We start from the raw sequence: 20,034 nt of genomic DNA on the forward strand, positions 1-20,034 counted from the left end.
TGATTGACAGACCTGTCATAACTTTATAAAACAGAGAGTTGTTTGTAGTCAGGTTTTGCTCTACCAAGAGGGAAAATGTGAACAAACTTGTCAAAGATGACAAGTGTGTCTGATTTTCTGTCCAAATCTTCTAATGCATACAAGTAGCAACAAGCCAGAAAAGTGTCTAAAACAACATTTTGAGGCAGAACTGGCTTAATGGGGGAGGAAAGCTTTCATCCCTCCCTCCGTACACCAGTCTTCTCCCTCCTCCCAAAGCCCTGAATCAGCACCTTCAGACAGACCCAACTGAGAGGTGTCTACACGTATAAAGAGCGGCGAGCAGCACGCGGGACAGAACCGAGCTGTGCTGGTGGAGACACGTTACTCGTCCCGGGACGCGGCAGAGGAATTACGCAGTCTGTGTCTGTCCAGAGCCTCACTGACAGACGCTAAACTTCAGATACTCCACAACAGAAGCTGCTTTTAAAATCGTCTGAAGCAACATGGTAAGGGAATCTCTGGAAATCTAGAAACTTTAATGTTTGGTTTTTAATACATAAAAATCACTTTTTCCTCAATGACCTCCGCTCTGCACACGCAGTCTGCACTGAATAAATTTGTTCTGTTGCTCACATTATTCTTTAATCATATTTTAAGGGCCTATACCCTGAAGAAAGTGCAAGTAAATACACTTTGGTATATTTTTAATGTTTCTCGAAAAAAGGGACCTTTTTTCCCTTTTTAATTCAAACCTACATTGAGTGCTTGGACCTGGATGTGTCATAATTTTGCTCATGATCTTCCAGTTTTCTTTTGTTCTTCCTATCAGGTGGTTTAATCTGCAGTTTGTAGCCTATTTATTGGTTCATATTTAAAGATTTGCTGCGCATGTTTTAGCATTCATGTTCTCTATTGTCTCCCTATAACTTAAAAACTGTCACTCAACAGTGAAAAACCATCTAAGGGGATGTTCTGCCTCTGGGTAAAACGAGCTGAAATTTTCAACATGCTGAAACACGACTGGAAGATTTTGGAAGATGCACCAGTGAAGTGTTGAAATGAGTGTGGCCTGTTTTTCAGTATTGTTTACACCTAACAATAGACAGACAAAGGGCACAGACACGGCACAAAAGAGAGTGTATTAGGAGATGTTTGTGCTCTGAGCTCTTAACTGCAGTGTGAAAGTAAAATTCTAAGCCAAATTATGAAATCTAATTACTTTAAATATTATTTGATTTTTAAATAAGTGGATTATTTTACATATTTTACTTTCAGCATAATTTAAAATTGAGCAATTTCATTTATTTTTATATACTTACATAGTATCTCTTCATTAATGTTTTTCTTTTCTTACAGGTGTTTCTTTTTAGCTTAAGTTAGGATTTTATATCTTCAGTTTATGTGTCTGAATTAGAGTAATTCGACTTCTTTTAGCATTTCTTTATATTTTGAAGAATCAAGTTTAAGCAATTTTGTCATATTTTGATTTATGGACACTTGAACATTCTGCCTGCATTTTTATAAATCCTCCAAAATAAAGAAAAACAAACAAACAAAAATCACATCAAATGTGATTAAAGCATTTTTCTCCAAAGTAAAACTTTTTTCTTTTCTTTTCTTTTTTAATTCAGTGATAATTAAATTTAAATACTGAGGACCTTTTCTGTTTGGCTCCTAGTTTAAATCTGTGGTTTCACAACAGTAAAGGAAACAAGTCTGTTTTTACCTATGTGAGAGATTTGAAAGCATTTTCTTGGTATTTTGGGCTTTTTCATCAATCCATTTATTATTTTATAAACCTTTTATTCCACTCGAGTAAAATTTAAAAAAGTTTTTTAAAAAGTTTCCAGTAATTTTCCTTTGGCTCTGAACAAAATCTCCTTGGGTGTTGCCAGAAATTCCTCTATGCAGAAAAACACCCTAATTAAATTTCTCTGGTAAAAAAAAAAGAAGAAAACTTTCATTGTCTGCTACTGTGCTGAGCACCTTTATCTGAAATGAGGCTGACTTCAAATATGCATCCAGCATGGCAAAAAAAGTACAGTTTTATAGTTAACTTGTCTTCTAAAGATCCTTTTTTGTGAATCTGAATGATGTTTCCAATTGGTGACTGTGCTGATTTATACTTTGTGTCTATGATAAGCTTCCAACTTGATCTTCTGTGCAGAGGGAGTGCATCTCTATCCATGTGGGCCAAGCAGGTGTCCAGATGGGAAATGCCTGCTGGGAGCTCTTCTGCCTGGAGCATGGTGTTGGGCCTGATGGCGTCTTCCTGGACTCTCCAGCTGAAGCAAACTCTCGAGAAGATCCTTTCAACACTTTCTTCAACACTGGGAGCTCTGGGCGTCACGTTCCACGAGCGATATACGTGGACCTGGAGCCCACTGTGGTTGGTGAGCAGCTTTGATTATGTGCTTTTTTTACCCTCCTTATTTTTTTAATTATCATTTGGGGTCCAATTATCTGTGGTCATAAGTATCAAGTGTTACGCATTTCAATCCACATGAACCATGGGCAGTTAAGACTGGTATCCAGGCAACAAGTGCAGTCGTGAGTCCTTCACCTTTTATTGAATGGATATTATGTAAACAGCTGGATGTGGAAAGGTAATATTCAGTGGATTTGAGCAGGGAAAGAACATTTTCTTCCATTATGTCTCAACCTTTTTCCAGACTTTTATTGTTTCATTTGATATAACTGCTTACTAAGCCTTCACTGAACGGTCTTAAAATTAAATATTTCTTTCACAAATTTAGTTTCTCTAAGGTTCTGCAAAAAACCACATGACCTGTGGATAAATAATGAAAAGTAACATAGTTAAGGAGCAGACCTTCACTACAGCAGCCCAAGCAGCAGCCTCTGGGGCTGAAAAATGAACACAAGTGTCAAAAGCTGCAGCTCCTCTAATGGCCACTTGAGGTGAGTCAATCCACAGAGAACTTTATATCATTTAAAAGCGCATTTTACAACCAAAAAAGAAAAGGAATAAAGAACAGATTTTGCCTGTAGGGATAGTTTCTCCCTTCCTGCAGTCAGTACAGTGGTGGATGTGCCTGCCTGCTAGGCCTCAACTCATCTGTTGAGCCACTGAACTGGACCTCTTTGTTGTATTTGTGTTGTTGGTGATTGCTGGAGCAGTTTGATAGAATTATCTGGAAAATAATGTGACATGCTCTGTCGAAGAAGTTTGTGCTTCAGTTTTGATTGATGAAATTCTAGTATTTTGTCTACTCAATGCTAATTCCAGATCTTTTTGTTTGTGTGCTGAACGCAAAGTTTATAATTTCAACTTGCTAACCAGCCTTGGCTCCCTACAGCAATGAACCCCAGACTCCACAAACCCAGTATAATGGACTAAATCCCAATGTTGAAGCATTTAAAAAAAAAAAAAAAAACACTATAGTAGCCATATCCATTTTTTACATACAGTTTGTGGATTACACAAATCAGAAACATACTTGACAACTTTATAATATAATAAATAACTGAAATGTCCTGTATTCCCTATTTCAGATTGGTAAAATATTATAGATTTATTTATTTATTTATGTGATTAAACGTTTAAGCAAGCACCTTCATATGTGAAGTTAAAATATAATTTGATATTTTTGACCTGTCAGGTTATCTCTTGCTACATTTTGTCAACTTCATGGCTCCACGCTGTATCACGTTTGAGTAAAGTCTACATTTTATCACCTGCATCCTCACTGCATTAGATTAGATCTTGACTGGTAAAATATAGTAAAATGGCGGGATTACCATATTGATGTGTTAAAAGGTGAGGAGTGTGCAAACAAACGCCAGACAAAAAAAAGAGTGAGTTGTTTATTAAGATAAAAACCCCTAAAAAGCAGTTCACATCCAAAATAAGAAAAAACAAAATACAAACAAAACAATGAAAAGAAAACTTTGAGGAATGCAGGATTGTGTAGTTTGAACCAAAAGGTGGGGTTATTTATACACATGCTTTTATACACTGAGGGCTAATGAGGGGAGAAGAAACAGCTCGGTAACAAGGAACAGGTGAACTTAATCGAGGATAATGAAGTGGGGAGAGTAAACCAGGTGAACACTGAGATAAGACACCAGCACGCTAGGAAACAAGGTACTACACCCAAAGAATGCTAATCAACACACTTGAGCAAAAATGTGAAACTCAAATCTAATAATAAATCTATGGACCAAACACAGTGCTAAATAACAATTCAAAGTAAAAGAAAAGAACCCCTTCAAAATTCAGGGGCTAAGAACCAGCATCATGACCTAAAGGGGAGATGAGTCGGGTCTGAATGAGATCTTTCCTTTCAGATGAAGTGAGGGTCGGAAAGTACAGGGAGCTCTTCCACCCTGAGCAGCTGATCTCTGGAAAAGAAGATGCAGCCAACAACTACGCTCGAGGTCATTACACTGTCGGGAAAGAAATCATTGATGGAGTCATGGAGCGCATCCGTAAAATGGTTAGTAATGATGAAAGAGAAGCTCTGCTATTTTCTTTATCAGTAGGGGTAATGGTGCTCTTATAATAGTTTTATTATTAAACCCTTTTTATTATTTGGACCTTTTATTTAAGTTTTCTTTTTTTCTCTCTAGTTATTCATTTTTTTTAATTTATTTTTTTTTGAGGTTTAGTGACTGTAGTTTAAAACGTTTTGGATTTTTTGGTTGTTGGTTTTTTATATACCGGTAGTTTATCTGTGTTACTAGACTCACAGTTTAAAATAACCCTTGTTCATCTTGTGCTGTTGCCTTTTCAGAAACAAACCATTTAAGCTCTTCTCGCTTTAAGGTGACTCCTGTCAAACAGCAGCTGTATTCCTATTGTTAGAGCGAATACATGACATGGAATAAGGAGAAGCATCATAATTGACGTGACACTTAAAGGAATATCCTGCTTCCTTTCTAGGTTTGAATCAGATGAGGAGATGGTAACTCTAGTATACCAATGCAACTGGCGTCAGTTACCCCAGGCCCGCCTCCCTGCTCATCTTAACCTCACAGCATAGCTTGTTGTAGCTTGTGTTTAAGAAACTGTTGCACCAACTTTGGCACAACCCCATAAAACCTGTTTGCACCGGTATAAAATAATAATTAGCAGAATTTAGAAGAACTGGTTTCAATACAGTAATAAAACTTTCAGCCTTTAGGCTATAGCAAGCTAACAGGCTGGTGGGTTTTGATACATATTGAACAGACGGATATGTGAGTGATGCTAAATTAAGTTATAGGAATAAGGCAGATGAGCATAATATGAAAAAAAGTCAGTTAATATTTTATTTTAGACTTGTTTATTATTAATCATTTTCAGGTTGGTACACTTTCTACCTGAAAGCAGCCAACGACAGACAACTGACCAAAGCTCACTGATCAAAGCCCACTGATCAATGGCCATCAGTACCATTCACAGAGAGTTGGGGAATGGCTGCAATCACAGCATTGTAAGATGGCGAAAGATGTACCCTTAGGCCCCCTCCTCGATTCAGAGATGGTCTTTCCCTTTTCACATAAATGGCCTCCTTGACTCCCTGTCCAGAACATCCTGGAGAGGCCATTGATCAGTGGGCTTTGATCAGTGGTCATGAGAATTTGCATAGTTAAGATTAAGGAACTGACCTCCCAGCCCTTTGTTCCTTCAATGGGCTGGTTTCAATCATTATGCAAATGTACTGTTTATAAGATTGGGGAAATCTGCAGTCAGCTGAGACTGAAGAAGTCACTTGGATGAGTGATGAAACGTTTCTCCCACAAAACGCTACGTCCAGATGAGCAGAATCAACTTTTGGAGATTTACTTACCTGGATGATTGAGCATACATCAAGACTTAACACTGGCAGATTCCAAGAAATTTAAAAACTCAGGCATCAAAGTGAAATGCAATAAAAGAAAATATTGCAAGATAACCAGACTGGTGGCTTGCTTCAGTGCTCATTAACAGTATCTGAGCTACTTTTCCCACATGAACTACAACTAGAAGAGATTTGGGGGAACTTTCTCCTCCGCCTTTTAATCCCATTGTACAGAAACTGTCTACAGGCACTCATGAAATAGCCCTGAAAGAAGAGGAGCAAATGACTAAAGAACCATTTACACCTTCTTCTAGGCAATAAACACATTAAATTTAAAAAAAAAAGTTGTTTTTCTTTAAAGTTTTTTAAAGTTGTTTAGTTTCCACAAGTTTTTCTTATAGTGAAGCTGTTTGGCCCCGTATAAAATCAGCTAATGCATGCTGATTGGTCTGTTAAGGGAGATAAACTCCCACGATAGCAACTGTTTCCAAATGATAGCTAGAAGTTAAAAATTTATTTTAACTTCAACAGAAACTGGCATGTGCATGTAGGAAGCAGTTGGTTTTGGTGGTTGATAGTGATTTCCATCAGGAGGCCGTGGCTTCTGTTTCTTCTGCTTGTGCTGCTATAATCAAAACTGCAGATGCTGCAAAGTGGCTTGTGGTGTCCTCAAGACTGATGCACACGTGGTTTGGTACAACTGAAACCTGTAAGAAATGGAAAAATGGAACCAGTTGTGAAAAAGAAATGATGAAAATTCAATTTAGTTTTATTTATACAGTCACCTCAAGATACTTTATTATGTAAAGTAAAAGGCTCTACAATTTCAGAAAGAAACACCCTATCAATAAGGTTACTTACCTGTTTGATAAACTGTATGAAATTTGGCTTTAGCTGCTTTAATACTGAAAACTCTTGTGTCTCGTCAGACCGACCAGTGCACCGGCCTGCAGGGTTTCCTCGTCTTTCACAGCTTTGGAGGTGGTACCGGCTCTGGCTTCACCTCTTTGCTAATGGAGCGTCTTTCGCTCGATTACGGCAAGAAATCCAAGTTGGAGTTTGCCATCTACCCAGCTCCTAAAGTGTCCACGGCAGTGGTGGAGCCCTACAATGCCATCCTGACCACCCACACCACCCTGGAGCACTCCGACTGTGCCTTCATGGTTGATAATGAGGCCATCTACGACATCTGTCATCGTAATATAGACATTGAGAGTCCTGGTTACATCAACCTCAACAGACTGATTGGTCAGATTGTCTCCTCAATCACAGCCTCCCTTCGTTTTGATGGCGCCCTCAATGTGGATCTGATGGAGTTCCAGACCAACCTGGTCCCATTTCCTCGTATTCACTTCCCTCTGGTTACCTACTCACCAATCATCTCTGCTGAGAAGGCGTACCACGAGCAGCTGACCGTGTCTGAAATTACCAGTGCTTGCTTTGAACCGACCAACCAGATGGTCAAGTGTGATCCTCGTAACGGCAAGTACATGGCGTGCTGCATGCTGTACCGAGGCGATGTCATCCCAAAGGATGTGAACGCTGCCATTGCAAATATCAAGACCCGGCGCTCCATTCAGTTTGTTGATTGGTGCCCCACTGGCTTCAAGGTTAGTAGCCATCAGAGACATTATAAAAGATGGATGGTATGAAGTTCTGTTTTGAAACCTCAAGCTAAACAATGTCACATTAACATCCTGGTGTTTGAAAACAGGAAATAGCGAGCAAAGGGTTGATCTTAATTAGAAATTGACCGGCCAGTGAACATACCCTGAAGAGTCCTCAATTCTGACCTCAATGATGTCCATAATTTACAAAATGGACATCATATTTTATTTAATGTGACCAGAAATCAGTGATTGAACACATAAAGTCATCAGAAAAAGCTAAGATGGCCATGTGGACATTAACCTTAGTTTTAGAGCTTTTTCATACAGAGTAATCCAAACTGCACAGCAACATGTTAACAACTAACGTAGCATTGTGGATGGATCACCTCAGAGGTGCTCTTGACTGAGGTTTTCAGTGTCTTCTTCCTTCCATTCCATCCTGTGGATTAGCATGACGAAAAGAAACACAACTCATAATGATTTCTATTGTGAGCTCCAATAGGTTGTCTATATGTACAAGCTGTGATCAGCTGACCTGCTCTGCTACTCTGAGGTTTACTGCTCTTTGTGGATTTACACAGCTGAATTCAACAAGATGTAAGCGGATGTTTCACAGGCTATCATGACATACTGTCTTGACAGTATGCTGTTTATATTGTCTGTATACTAGACAGGATAAACAGTATGCTGTCTAGTATACAGACAGTATGCTTTTTATGCTGTATTTGTACTAGACGGTAAACAGTTGATATTAATGTGCAATTCAGTGAATGAATCTAAGCATCATCAGCTTAAATCCAAATTCATCTCTACTATACTTAATGTTTCCTAACTCTGTTCATGAAAGATGCTCCATTAGCAAAGTTCATGAACACCACAGTCATTATACACCAGTCCAACACACTGGTTTACTGTGAGTTCATTACAGTGAGGCAAGCAAACCTGTTTATTCTGCATTAAATTGCTGAGTGTTTTAATGCAACCTTTAACATAGTTAGTCTACCTTAGTTTGTTTTGCAGGGTGTTCCACATGAAAAAAACACATAACTTCACATCGTGTGTAGATCCACTCTGTACATGATGTGAAGTTATCCAATGAGGACTTGCATGTAAGCTTTAGCTTTCCAGTTTATCAAATACCACAGAACAGTTCTTACCAATAAATGAAGTTGGGTACAGCTGCTTAAAATGGCTATAAATTATGTAGCTTTCATCTTTTTGTATGCAATAACCCCCAGTGATTGATAGACCATTAGGATTGCCTTTCATTGTTACTATTACTGCTCAAACAGGTCTGATGTTTAAAGGCTAGATGTGAAATAATAACTCCCCTCAAATGTCTTAAACCAAAAATGAGAAGCCTGTTTTGAAAATGTAAAGAGTAGAAAGTACAGTTATTGGTCTTAAAATGTACGGAGAAAAAATACAAAGTTGTGTGAAAAATAAATACTCAAGTAAAAAACAGAAAACTGAAAATTGTACTTAAGCACAGTAAAGAAGTATTTGTACTATGGTACCTACCACCTCTGCAAACTGCTCAGAGCTACTTCCCACTACTGCCTTATTCACCATAGCAAGTGCCATAATCTGGCAGATTTTTATGTTTGGTTCCCTTCAACTAACAGGATTTGTGTCTCCTCCCAGAATTTAACTGTTAGGCAAATGTGTAAACCATTCGACTAAACCTCATAAATCCACTTTCCATGGCTGCCTGGATGTTAATCTTTAACACCCGAAAGAACAGGGTAGAGAATTTTGACTGTTTTAACCCTAAGTGGTTCCTCAGTGTCTGCGAAGGAGCATTTAAACCTAGAAATGGCTAATGATGTCAGATGTAATCAGTAGTTACACAGGCCGGGAAATCAGTCACTGACCCCATGAAATCAGGCATCACTAGAGAACACGTGTAGCAAGTAAAACGCGTCTTTTTACATTACAGGTGAACATTCTCCATTTCTGGTTTGCATCTCACTTTTTCAGTTTTCACTACCGTTTGATGATTAGTTGGTGACTGTTTGGAGACAAGTCGGTATCTTTCATGCCAAAAATGGCTGACTGCTGAAATCAATCATAACTGCAACTTCCTGCAGCCATTTGCCAGCCGGTCAGGGAAAACATATTTAGTAGTTGCTGGGTTGCATTTAAGATCCGTCATGTTTCTGACTTTTAACTTTGTCTTTACAGGTCGGCATTAATTACCAGCCTCCAACTGCAGTTCCTGGTGGAGACCTGGCCAAGGTCCAGAGGGCTGTATGCATGCTGAGCAACACCACTGCTATTGCAGAAGCCTGGTCTCGTCTTGACCACAAATTTGACCTGATGTACGCTAAGCGTGCATTCGTCCACTGGTACGTGGGTGAGGGCATGGAGGAGGGAGAGTTTGCAGAGGCCAGAGAGGACCTGGCTTGTTTGGAGAAAGATTACGAGGAGTTGGGCCAAATGAACCCCGACGAAGACGAAGAATACTGAAATTTGTAAGGCTTAAATCTGTGACAGCAAAGCTGTTATTTAATCCTAAATAACCAAAGCGATGCATTTCTCAGTGCCTTTCTTGTAATGCCATTTTTATGTGAGCTAAGTTGTATTTGAATTGTGCTCTGAATAAATTTTGTCTTTGCATATTCTGTGTGAAACTTGTCAGAGACTCGGTGGTCTAAGATGGTGCCAGATAACCACATGTGACCCCCTTACAAATCAGGCCAAGGGGTCTTTGATGCAAGCCTTTCCACCCCCCTCCTGCTCATATTTCCTGTCTGCATCTACACTTCACGCAAGCCACTGGTGTCAAACGTTACCTATGACTAATAAGAAGAGCCTATTAATCAAATAGCAGGTTACTATTTCACTCATTTTCTTCTATGTACGCTGGGACTTATCCTAGCTGCCTTTAGGTGGGAATTGTATTACACACAGGACAACCACACTCAAATTTAAAATCACCAATTCACCTGACGTGCAAGTCTTTAGACTGTTAAAGGAAGCAGGAGTACCGAGAGGAAACCCACGCAGGCACAGATAGAACATGCATACGCAAACAAACTCAGCCGTCCCCCAGGTTTGAACCTAGAACCTTCTTGCTTTGAAGCACCTTTGCTAACCGCTTCACCACCCACTAAAAATAACAGCTTCCTCTCGTTTGGCTGCGTGTCCTCCTGAGATGTGTCGTTTGACTGTGAATAGCAGCCAGTCAAACACCGTGCAGAGCAACATGCAGCAAAATGGTCAACAAGGTGTTGTGGTGTTCCAGAAACTATACAGCATACAAAAATATGACTGAAGATCACTGGGACATGTCACCCTCATCTCCAGTATGTCTTGCTTGAGTTTTCACCGAGTGTTATGCTCAATTCTATCAACATATTTTTATTTTTATCTGCTAGAATAGCTTTGTATTGTTCACAGACCAAAATAATCCTTATTTAAAACTTTTTGGCTCCCTGCTGTATCCCTTAAAAGCAACTACTTTCTTGTGTTTTCATTACATCATTAAGTGCTCTGGGGCATCTGTTGTAATTTGGTGCTATAGAAGTAAAATTGAATTTAATTGATGTGCGGATCCTTGTTAAATAGCAGCTTTGAAGGGAAGATGTGTGCTTACGTGACCATATTAGAACTATTGCCTCTCAGGGATATCATGGAGAGCCAAAAACAGAAACATTTTTTTTTTACAAAATTGTGTTTACAGCAGTGTGAAGCTTGAATACAGTTATTTATACAATGACATCATTATTCCAAACTTCAGCCGTGTTAATACAGGCATTCACCATTGTAACAGGATAACAGAACAGGAGAAACTGTATAATAATTCCCATTGAAAATAAATACATAGGTGGCCCATGCAGTGATGCCATGAGTTGCTCCACAGGTGTTGACGACTAAATTCTTGTCTACATTTCCGTTAAAACACTCTCACAGTGTCATGATGGGACAAAGGCGGGAAGTGGAACAGCTTTAAATTGTGAAAGTGCTCGAATCTTGGACAATTTTCAGTGTTAAACACTGGAATGGATAATCTGATTTCTTAATTAAAGTTTCTATGGGCAGAAACACGATTTCAGAACAGGAAGTAAAACAAAGACAAGACAGTAAAATCAGATGTATCAGGGAAGCTTCTTCTTTCAGCTGCTAAACTGATCTGCAACAGTATCATCCTCCGTCACACCTCTTCTTGTTCTCCTTCACTACATCCGTGAATCTTCTCCACGGTTTTCCTGCCTGGTAGCTTCATATTCATAAATCCACTATCCCTCCTCTGCACATGTCCAAGCCTTGCTTCCCAAACTTTGTCTCCAAACTGCTCGGCCTGAGCTTTCCCTCTGATGTATTCCTTTCTGATCCTGTCCCAATTTTCCCATAGACTTCCATAGGACTGGAAAGCTTTTTGCAGCCAAAGATATCACCTCCTGGTGGACATTTAAAAGAATGCAATGAATGCAATTCCACACTTCACACCCAGTACCTGTAACCTAGCTTTGTTACAAATTAAAAATGAATTTCTTTTGCTTTGGACCCAAACCAGTCTCTGCTTTGACAGTACCGGGGTCCTTTTGGACCTCATCTGGAGTCTTTATTGGTCTGGTTCCTGTGAAAATGTGTCAGGTTTGTTATGGAGGAGGGAAAGATATTCTGTGAGGTTTCTCTTCAGATATGTTTCTCCACTCTTTGCTTATTACAATTATCTCTGAACAATCATGTAAACACTGCTGTAAGCCGATTTAGTAATTAAATGGCATTCTCTGGTTTGGAACGGGTTACCGTGAGCGCAGGCTGGACCTGCAGCTCCCCTCCAGATTCACTGTATCAGGTGATGTTGGTAAGTAGGCCACGGCAGCTGTACTTCTAAGGAATCAACTGAAATAGGATGTAATCGGATGCAGAGGTGTTTCCTCAGTTATTTTGTTTCAGGTCCTTTTAAGTTTGAGATTTACAGTTATTTTGATTTTTATTAGCTTTATGTTTTCTTTACATAACCACGCTGCACTAATCAGGAAAAAGGGAAATAAAAAGATGCCACTACATCTTTTGTATTTACTGCTCAGCCATTCCTCACGAGCACGGTTTAAGTTATTTTAAGTGAATTTCATACATGCAGTTTCAATTTAGCATTAATCTAACATCTAACCCCCCTAAGTGGGTTACGGGTGGCCTGGTTCATGTTAATAAATGTTTGTTTTTATGTTAATCAAATATACTCTATTTTCACATAAATAGGGTTAACAGGCAACTATAGCCTGGATATGTGTACACTGGTCTCAGTGTTGTTGCTTGTTTTGTTTCCATGTGCAAACTGTTTTTTAATCTCCCTTCAGATGTGCTCAGTAAAAATATCACTATTTCTCTTTGTTTCATCTTATTTCTACTTAAAACTTCTATTCATGGCCTTATATCACATCCACAGAAATCGATATCCTGCAAGCTCCCTTTTTTGACTTGTTGTTAAACTCAAATGCCTAGAGCAGACATGTCCAAAATCCAGTGCCTACCTCAAATGCATTATTTATGGCCCGCCACAAACAGAATTAATAAAGTGCAATTTCTTTGTTTACCTCATGTTGTCAGCACCATGAGATGCAACCAATCGGTGTATAACACTTTTATACACTCACACAACAACAGAAAAGTACGTATCGATTACAATTAACATGAGACACTGATATTCAGCAGCTTCACTGAAGTTTCATGTATTTCAGACAGCTTGACCTTTGTGTTATTTTACTGTCCATATGTGAATCAAAAGTAGTTTTATTTTGTCACCATTATTCTTGTGTTAATGAAAATGCCTGGTTGTTGTTGTTTTTTTGTTGTTTTTAAAAAAAAAACCATGTTTACACCTCAAAAAGAAAAAAACGATTGAGAAAGATTATTGGCCCCTGGGTGATATCCCCATGAATAAATATGGCACTATTGGACAAAAGGTTTGGACACCCCTGGCCTAAAGTATGAAAACCACCAGTTTCCTCTATTAAAATAGCAGTTTCATCTTCTTAGGAAGTGTTAGGGTTAAGTGTAAGGTAGCAGCTGTTAGCCAGTTTATTACAGCAGCTGCCTCTGATTAGTACACACAGTGCTGTGCAAATGCACTCTTGGATGTTTAGATTCTTATCTGACAAACAGTACAGTAAGTGAGGTGGGCAAAATTAAAGCTGCCATTACTTCAATGCACACAGCCAGATCCAGGATGAATAATCAGTAAACTGAAAGACAAAGAGCCACAGATGGCACTGGTCCCCACAGAGCAGTGATCCCAACATCATGGAGTCAGTTTGGGATTATGAGACAGCCTAAATCCACAGAAAAACTGGGGCAAGTTTTACTATTGTTTGGTAAAACAAAATATATACTGCATTTTCTTTATTTATTTAACTGTTTACTCCACTTTGTGTGGAAGTTAACTGATAATAACTAGTATTCATGGCAAAAACAAAAAGAAAGAAAGAAAGAAGCAGATGTTTTATGAGATACATCTAATCAAACTGCGCTCAGTGTCTATTTAAACAACGAGTCCGGGCAGCCGTTAAAAGTGTCACCTGCACGTATCCCTCCGCGCAAGCATAAACATAAGTCACTCAGTAAAGAAGAAAGGCGTTTAACGCACAACTTCATTATATTGTGTTTTTATTATAATTGGAAGCATGAAATTCGTTTGATATTACCCGCAATTCGCTGCCAGCTGTTACAGGCTGACGCTGAAGTAGAAAAAGTAAAGAGTCGTTTCACTTTTTGGCGTTAGCTAAGATTTTGAGCCTGTGGAGCAGATGCATGGTGGCTGCCAGCTAGAGGCATCCAAAGTAATTTAAATTAAGTTAGGTCAGACAAGACCATGACATAATAATGTCCATTTTAAACAGATATTAGTTGCAAACAATTGTGAAATATTGACCTTAAAAGCTTATACTTAAACTGCCTTTGGAGAAATCCACAGAAATCAGATGGTGTTATTTCTTGTGAATACTGAGAGGTTTGACTCAGTAGTGGCAAAAACACAAGCTTTTCAGAATTAAGGAGTCCAATTAAAACATATATTTGTCTTGTTTAATGATCCATGTACAATGCACATGACGTGCAGCCTGAGATGTCTCAGCTGTATTGAGAAATACTTTTAACCTTAACTTTTGGCTGACCGGGATAGATTATGTATTTATTTCATGTTTTAGTGCCAAATATCTTACCCCATCATGGAACAAAACGTCTTCTGAGTTATTTATTTACAAAACCCTACTCTTGATTACAACAGTGTTTTTACACCTTTATGATTTACACAGCCTGCTTCATCTGTTTTCACCTGCATAATAATGATATTGCACAAGGAATAGAAAACACTTTATTTACCTAAATATAGATTTCACTGCCAAATTGGTGCCTTTGGTGAACAGTTTGTGGTCCCTGGGCCACGTGTTGGCCATTCCGGCAGTAGGCCATTACGCCATCATGTGGGCGGGGTCCAGTCCTCCAAAGTTTCTTTTGTCCTGTGTTCAACTGGCTGCCCCTCCCTCAACCTGGTTCTGTATTTATAAATAAAACGAAACTATGTAGAATTAGGCGAGTAAAATGTGTGTTCGTAGCTATAAGGTAAAAGTGTAGATATCAAAATGTGGCAAGCTTAAAGCTTTACATGACAAGAAACTTTCATTATACTGAATAAGCTATGAAAATGATTGAATTTGCATTTGAAATTGTGTAACATGTTTTAATTAAAAGGCAAAAGGTAATGCAAATTTTTCTGAAATTTGTTTCTGAAATTTCTTTTTACATAATTAGTGAGAAAACATCCAAAAGAGGAATTAAAGATATTCAAATGCCACAATGACAAAGGAACGTGTTTTTATTGATGGTTAGGAGTTGAATCATTGTCTGTGTAGTTCTCAGTCATCCAGGTCATGGTAGTCAAAGAAGACTGGAAAGAAGGTGACTGGGCTTCTTTCCAAGCTCCTTAAATGAGTTAAATCATTAGTTTTTACTCATTCTATGAATGCATGTATGTCACTTTATTTGATGATTATATTGTAATTTGATCTGCAAGTAATTAAATAATTAATAAGACAGTACCTCTGGTTTTTAGCGCAGTACAAACACGTCAACTGTGAAGTAAGTAAGTAAGTAAGCCTAAAACACATCACACTTACAAAATACTGAAGTTAGTTACTTCCTTTTTCTAGAAATGAATTAAACATTTTCATATACCTACACTGTGAATCCCCATCTAGTTATATAGTCGTTGCTATTTAATTAATTATCTTTTTCACAAGGTGGCATACACTTCGTATCTACATAGTTCTCCCGTATTAGTTTCTCTTCACTGGCTATTTGTAAAATTTTGAATTTAATTTAAAATCCTTCACATTAAATATAAATTCTGAAATATTATTACCAGATTAGTCCAACAGAGCCCCAAATTTGGGTTCAAGAGAAAGACAGCCTTTCTACTTTTAAGAATAATCTTAAAACATTTCTTTCTGATGAACCTTATAGTTTGGTCTAGATCAGGTGATCCTCAATGATCCCTTTCTTATGGTGTTATAAGTAATATATAGTTTTTTCCCCCTGTTTTCTGTTAGTGTTGACAGGGCCAGCAGCTTAAAGAATTTGCCGATGCTGTTGCATTGATATGCACCTTTATGTATGTGAAATTTAACATGAGTCCTTATCTGTTGTTTGTGAGTGGCAAGAATTGTAGGATTGGTGTGAACTTTATTGATTTTTTATTTTTTATTTTTAATTATTGCAGCATGCTCTGTTATCCTCTTTTTTGTCTTCTCTTTACCCTCATACCACAAACAGTCATGGCAGATGTTGCCCTTGGCTAAGGACAGTCTTCTGGGGATCTTTTTCTGTTAAAAAGAGAGTTCTTCCTCCCCACAGTTGCCAAGTGCTTGCTCTTAGGGGATACTTTGATTGTTGGGGTTGTGTTTCTGATATTGTAGGGTCTTGTCTTACGCTAAAAAAGAGAGTGTTGTGTTGTGAAAACTGAATTAAAACGAAATTTCCAAGTGGCCTAATTTCGAATCAGCCCCACGTTAAAGTGGAGTATATCCTGTTCCAGGGTACAGTTACAAAACATGAGGATATGAAAAAAATAAATAAATAAAACTATGATTTCTGTCTGTAAAGTCCTGCGTAATTTAAGATATCACATTACAGGACACGCTGTAAACTATATTCCTTCAGTAGTTACTGATTAATACGTCGATTTAACCGCAGAAACAGAGAATTTACACATGCATAGATAAGAGCTGCGTGGTGTCTAGTTTTTCGAGCGGAAGTGCTCACTGCTCACTGCCTTGGAACATTCTCCTCACTGTGAGTGGATGTGTGTGTGTGTGTGTAAGTGGAAGAGTGTGTAGGTTATGTGTGTATTTGAGTGTGTGTATGTGTGTGTGTAAGCTGCCTCCTCTCATGTTGATGTCGACTGGCTGCCACCCACTCTAGTGGTGAATAGACAGGAAATAAAAATTAATTAATTAAATTGAAAAAGCATTCTTCGAACGGTGACCTGTCCTGTCCGAGCTACCACCGGGTCGTCCGAAACGATGAGCCTGCCTCGGCCGGACGAGTTCAAGCCTCCTCCGGAGTGCCCGGTCTTCGAGCCCAGCTGGGAAGAATTTCGAGACCCGTACGCCTTCATCAATAAGATCCGTCCCATCGCTGAAAAAACGGGCATTTGTAAAGTGCGGCCGCCCCCGGTGAGTGTCATTAAAGGTGAAAAAAAGCGTTAAGGAGACGCGGATGCTGAATTAGTTCATCGTTAAAGACGGAGAGCTGGGGATTTAAAGGGACTGCTCAACATGGCGGATAAACGGTTGTTTCATTCTTTGTGCTGCCACTGCTAGCTGCCTCTCATTCGTGACTATTTACAACGTAGCCGCGCTGCTTTTGACCGACAGCAGCCTCGTAGACTTGTCGGTGTTTTGAGTGGGTTAAAGTCGTGATTCGCCGTGTGTCAACAAAGCGTCGATGGTCTCAGTCATTGAGTCACTTTTGCTTGGCTAGGCTAGCGCAGGCTAACAGCTCAACCTGTCATAATTCAACACACAGCTTTGACATAGGTGGCTATGCGGAAGCCATTAGGCTCCGTAGAAGAAGAGGATGATCATGATGTGATCATATGAGGGACAATGCTTTTACTCAGCTTGTCCCCGAGTGTCCTCGCATACCTAAAGTTGGTATTAATTAGGGATTATTTTCTCAAGAGCATCCTGAAGTGGTCATCGCCCTCCAGTGAGCGCCCCGTCACTTTTTTGGGTGTTTTTATTCCGCCTGGCCAAGTCCAGGATTAACTCTTCATTTCCAAGTGTCAGATATTGAACCCCATTGTGGGCCAAAGACTCAACTGGGTTTTCTTTCTGAAAAGTTATTGTTAAATCCGCCATATTACGGCGACCTACACCCTGGCGTGCATGTTATAAGAATATGAGTTTGTTAAGAGTGAGCCACTCTTCATGTATATGCCTGTGTTGTAGGGTGTTGTCCTCCATGTTGGCTTTGTGGTAAGCTGTGCTGGTGAGTGAGTCTTCCATCTGGCCATTTTGTGTGCCAGTGGTGAGGGGGGGATGTTGGCTTCAGAGTTGAAACAAGAACTTTAGGGGCCCAGCATGGGTGTTGAATGGGTGTTTTCATTGTATAGCCCAGTTTGTGTGTGGTATTGAAGAGCTTATTGATTGTTGTTCTCTCAGCTATCAGCAGGCCTTGCCTAGCCTGCAAATATGTAGTCGTATGCCTCTTTACCTGGCTAATTTCACTTTAGATAAGCCACCAGTGTTTAAAAAGAAAAAAAGTTTGGCTAATTTGGGTCCAAACACAACTGGGAAAAACTTCTTTTTTAAAAACAGTAGCCTCAGTCACATGGCATACTATTGCAAAAATGAAAGTCAAAGAAGACTATGTAATTAAATGACCTTCACTTGTATTTTTGTTGCTGTTTAGGGTTGGCAGCCTCCATTTGCTTGCGATATCGACAAGCTTCACTTTGTTCCTCGGATCCAAAGGCTCAATGAACTGGAGGTGAGTTTTGCTAGTCAGATCATACCAGCCCTCATTTGACTCGTTTATCTTTCTGTGGATCAGTACTCTGAAATGTTGTTCTATTTTTAACTCATTCACGTAGCCAGTAAACCCACTGAGGCTACAATGAAACAAACACCAGTAATGTTATTACTGCTTTGGAATAATGTTACAAAATAAAGGATTACTGGATTTAAAACTGAAAGTGCAATTATTTATGTTCTACAAAAACAGCAGAACAGCACCTAATATTCATTTTTTCTGGTTTTGCTGTCATGTCCCTCAGTAATCTTCTTGGTGTTCTTGGTCTTTAGCTGACTTTTCATTGCTTGTCTCTTTTCTCAGGCACAAACCAGAGTCAAACTCAACTTCTTGGACCAGATTGCGAAATTTTGGGACTTGCAGGGATGTAGCCTGAAGATTCCTCATGTGGAGAGGAAGATTTTGGATTTATATAAGCTAAATAAGGTTGATATTTGCTTGCACTGCACATCATTTTTAAATCAAATACCCAGGGGTTTTAGCTGAGTGAAAAAACACCCTTTGGATGGGTGACTACTCACATAAACACGATTAGTTAAGACTCTTGTTTTTGAGGCAATTTGATAAATAAAAATGTATTTCAAATTTGAGTAAATTAAACCAAAAAGTACTTGTTAAGAGATCAGAGTCCTGGAAATTTCCTTTAGTGGAAGATGAAAACCTTTTTATATGCAGGAAGAACTGTCCATTTATGTGTAATAATCTAGTTAAACCACTCTTATAACAAACTATGTGTCACTTCAGCTGGTAGCAGAGGAGGGCGGGTTTGACATCGTCTGCCGGGACAGGCGATGGACCAAGATTGCGCTTCACATGGGCTTCGCCCCTGGCAAAGCCGTTGGCTCACACCTGCGAGGGCATTACGAGCGAATCCTCTATCCCTACAATCTGTTTCAGAATGGAGCAAACCTGCTGGTGAGTTAGACCCATGCATCAGCCTGACAACATATCTTTTTTCCCAGTAGTGTGTGACTCATCTGGTCTGTGCACTAACTATAATGAGAAATGCCCATTTAGGGGATGTTTTCTACTTTCATTGCTCGACTTGTGCTAATGCAAAGTATACATGCAGTGCTGTACCTTACTGTAAAATAAAAAGTAACCATCCCAATACAAAGTGTAAGTGCTTTAAAGCAGCAGATATTAAAGCAGCCAGATCTTTTTCATACATTCGGGAGCTTTAGTGCGACTTTAGATTCGCTTGCGTGTCGTTTAGTGGAATACATTTTCAACTTTCATTTTAACAGCAAATGTTTCTTTCTGATCTTGTTGACTAAAGCAATTATCATCTGGCAGTTTCCATAAAGATGATGGGTCACGGTTGCCATCCTCTTTTTGTTGTTTTCTTCTTCTTCTTCTTTTAAAATTTCTTCTTGTTTCATTAATTTTGGGAGTACTGCAGCATCGATACCCAGCTGAGTTTAGAGAGACTAACAGCCTCAGCAGTGTAGGAGTGAAAGGCACACATGTAGCATGGAGTACTGTGTTGTAATATACTGATTAAATCATTTTTTATGATTAAAAACATTCTTAGTAATATAGTAGTCTTATTGCTATATATATATATATATGTAGTATATATGCTGCTGCTACTACTGCACATTCACCCAATGTATATA

At 39.0% G+C, this 20,034-nt stretch overlaps 2 protein-coding genes across 3 annotated transcripts in view; both read left to right on the top strand.

Moving 5' to 3' along the window:
- Positions 1 to 218: 218 nt before the first annotated feature.
- Positions 219 to 9,996, top strand: tuba5 (tubulin alpha 5). The gene is made up of 5 exons (XM_005731589.1): positions 219 to 488; positions 2,150 to 2,375; positions 4,291 to 4,439; positions 6,695 to 7,375; positions 9,560 to 9,996. Exons 1-5 carry the CDS (start codon positions 486 to 488, stop codon positions 9,842 to 9,844), a joined length of 1,344 nt encoding a protein of 447 aa, XP_005731646.1. The 5' UTR covers positions 219 to 485; the 3' UTR covers positions 9,845 to 9,996.
- A 6,710-nt stretch (positions 9,997 to 16,706) lies between these two features.
- The window catches only part of kdm5bb (lysine demethylase 5Bb), a 24,055-nt gene continuing 20,727 nt past the window's right edge, over positions 16,707 to 20,034 (top strand). For both annotated transcript variants that reach the window (XM_005731590.2, XM_013910497.1), the window contains exons 1-4: positions 16,707 to 17,055; positions 18,296 to 18,373; positions 18,719 to 18,841; positions 19,160 to 19,330. In XM_005731590.2, the coding sequence (XP_005731647.1) occupies positions 16,903 to 17,055; positions 18,296 to 18,373; positions 18,719 to 18,841; positions 19,160 to 19,330 (525 nt within the window). In that variant the 5' untranslated portion in view covers positions 16,707 to 16,902. The remainder of the gene's footprint in view (positions 17,056 to 18,295; positions 18,374 to 18,718; positions 18,842 to 19,159; positions 19,331 to 20,034) is intronic.

This window comes from Pundamilia nyererei, unplaced genomic scaffold (genome assembly GCF_000239375.1).
Source record: "Pundamilia nyererei isolate P.nyererei 1_Seehausen unplaced genomic scaffold, PunNye1.0 scaffold00044, whole genome shotgun sequence".
NCBI classification, from domain to species: Eukaryota; Metazoa; Chordata; class Actinopteri; order Cichliformes; family Cichlidae; genus Pundamilia; species Pundamilia nyererei.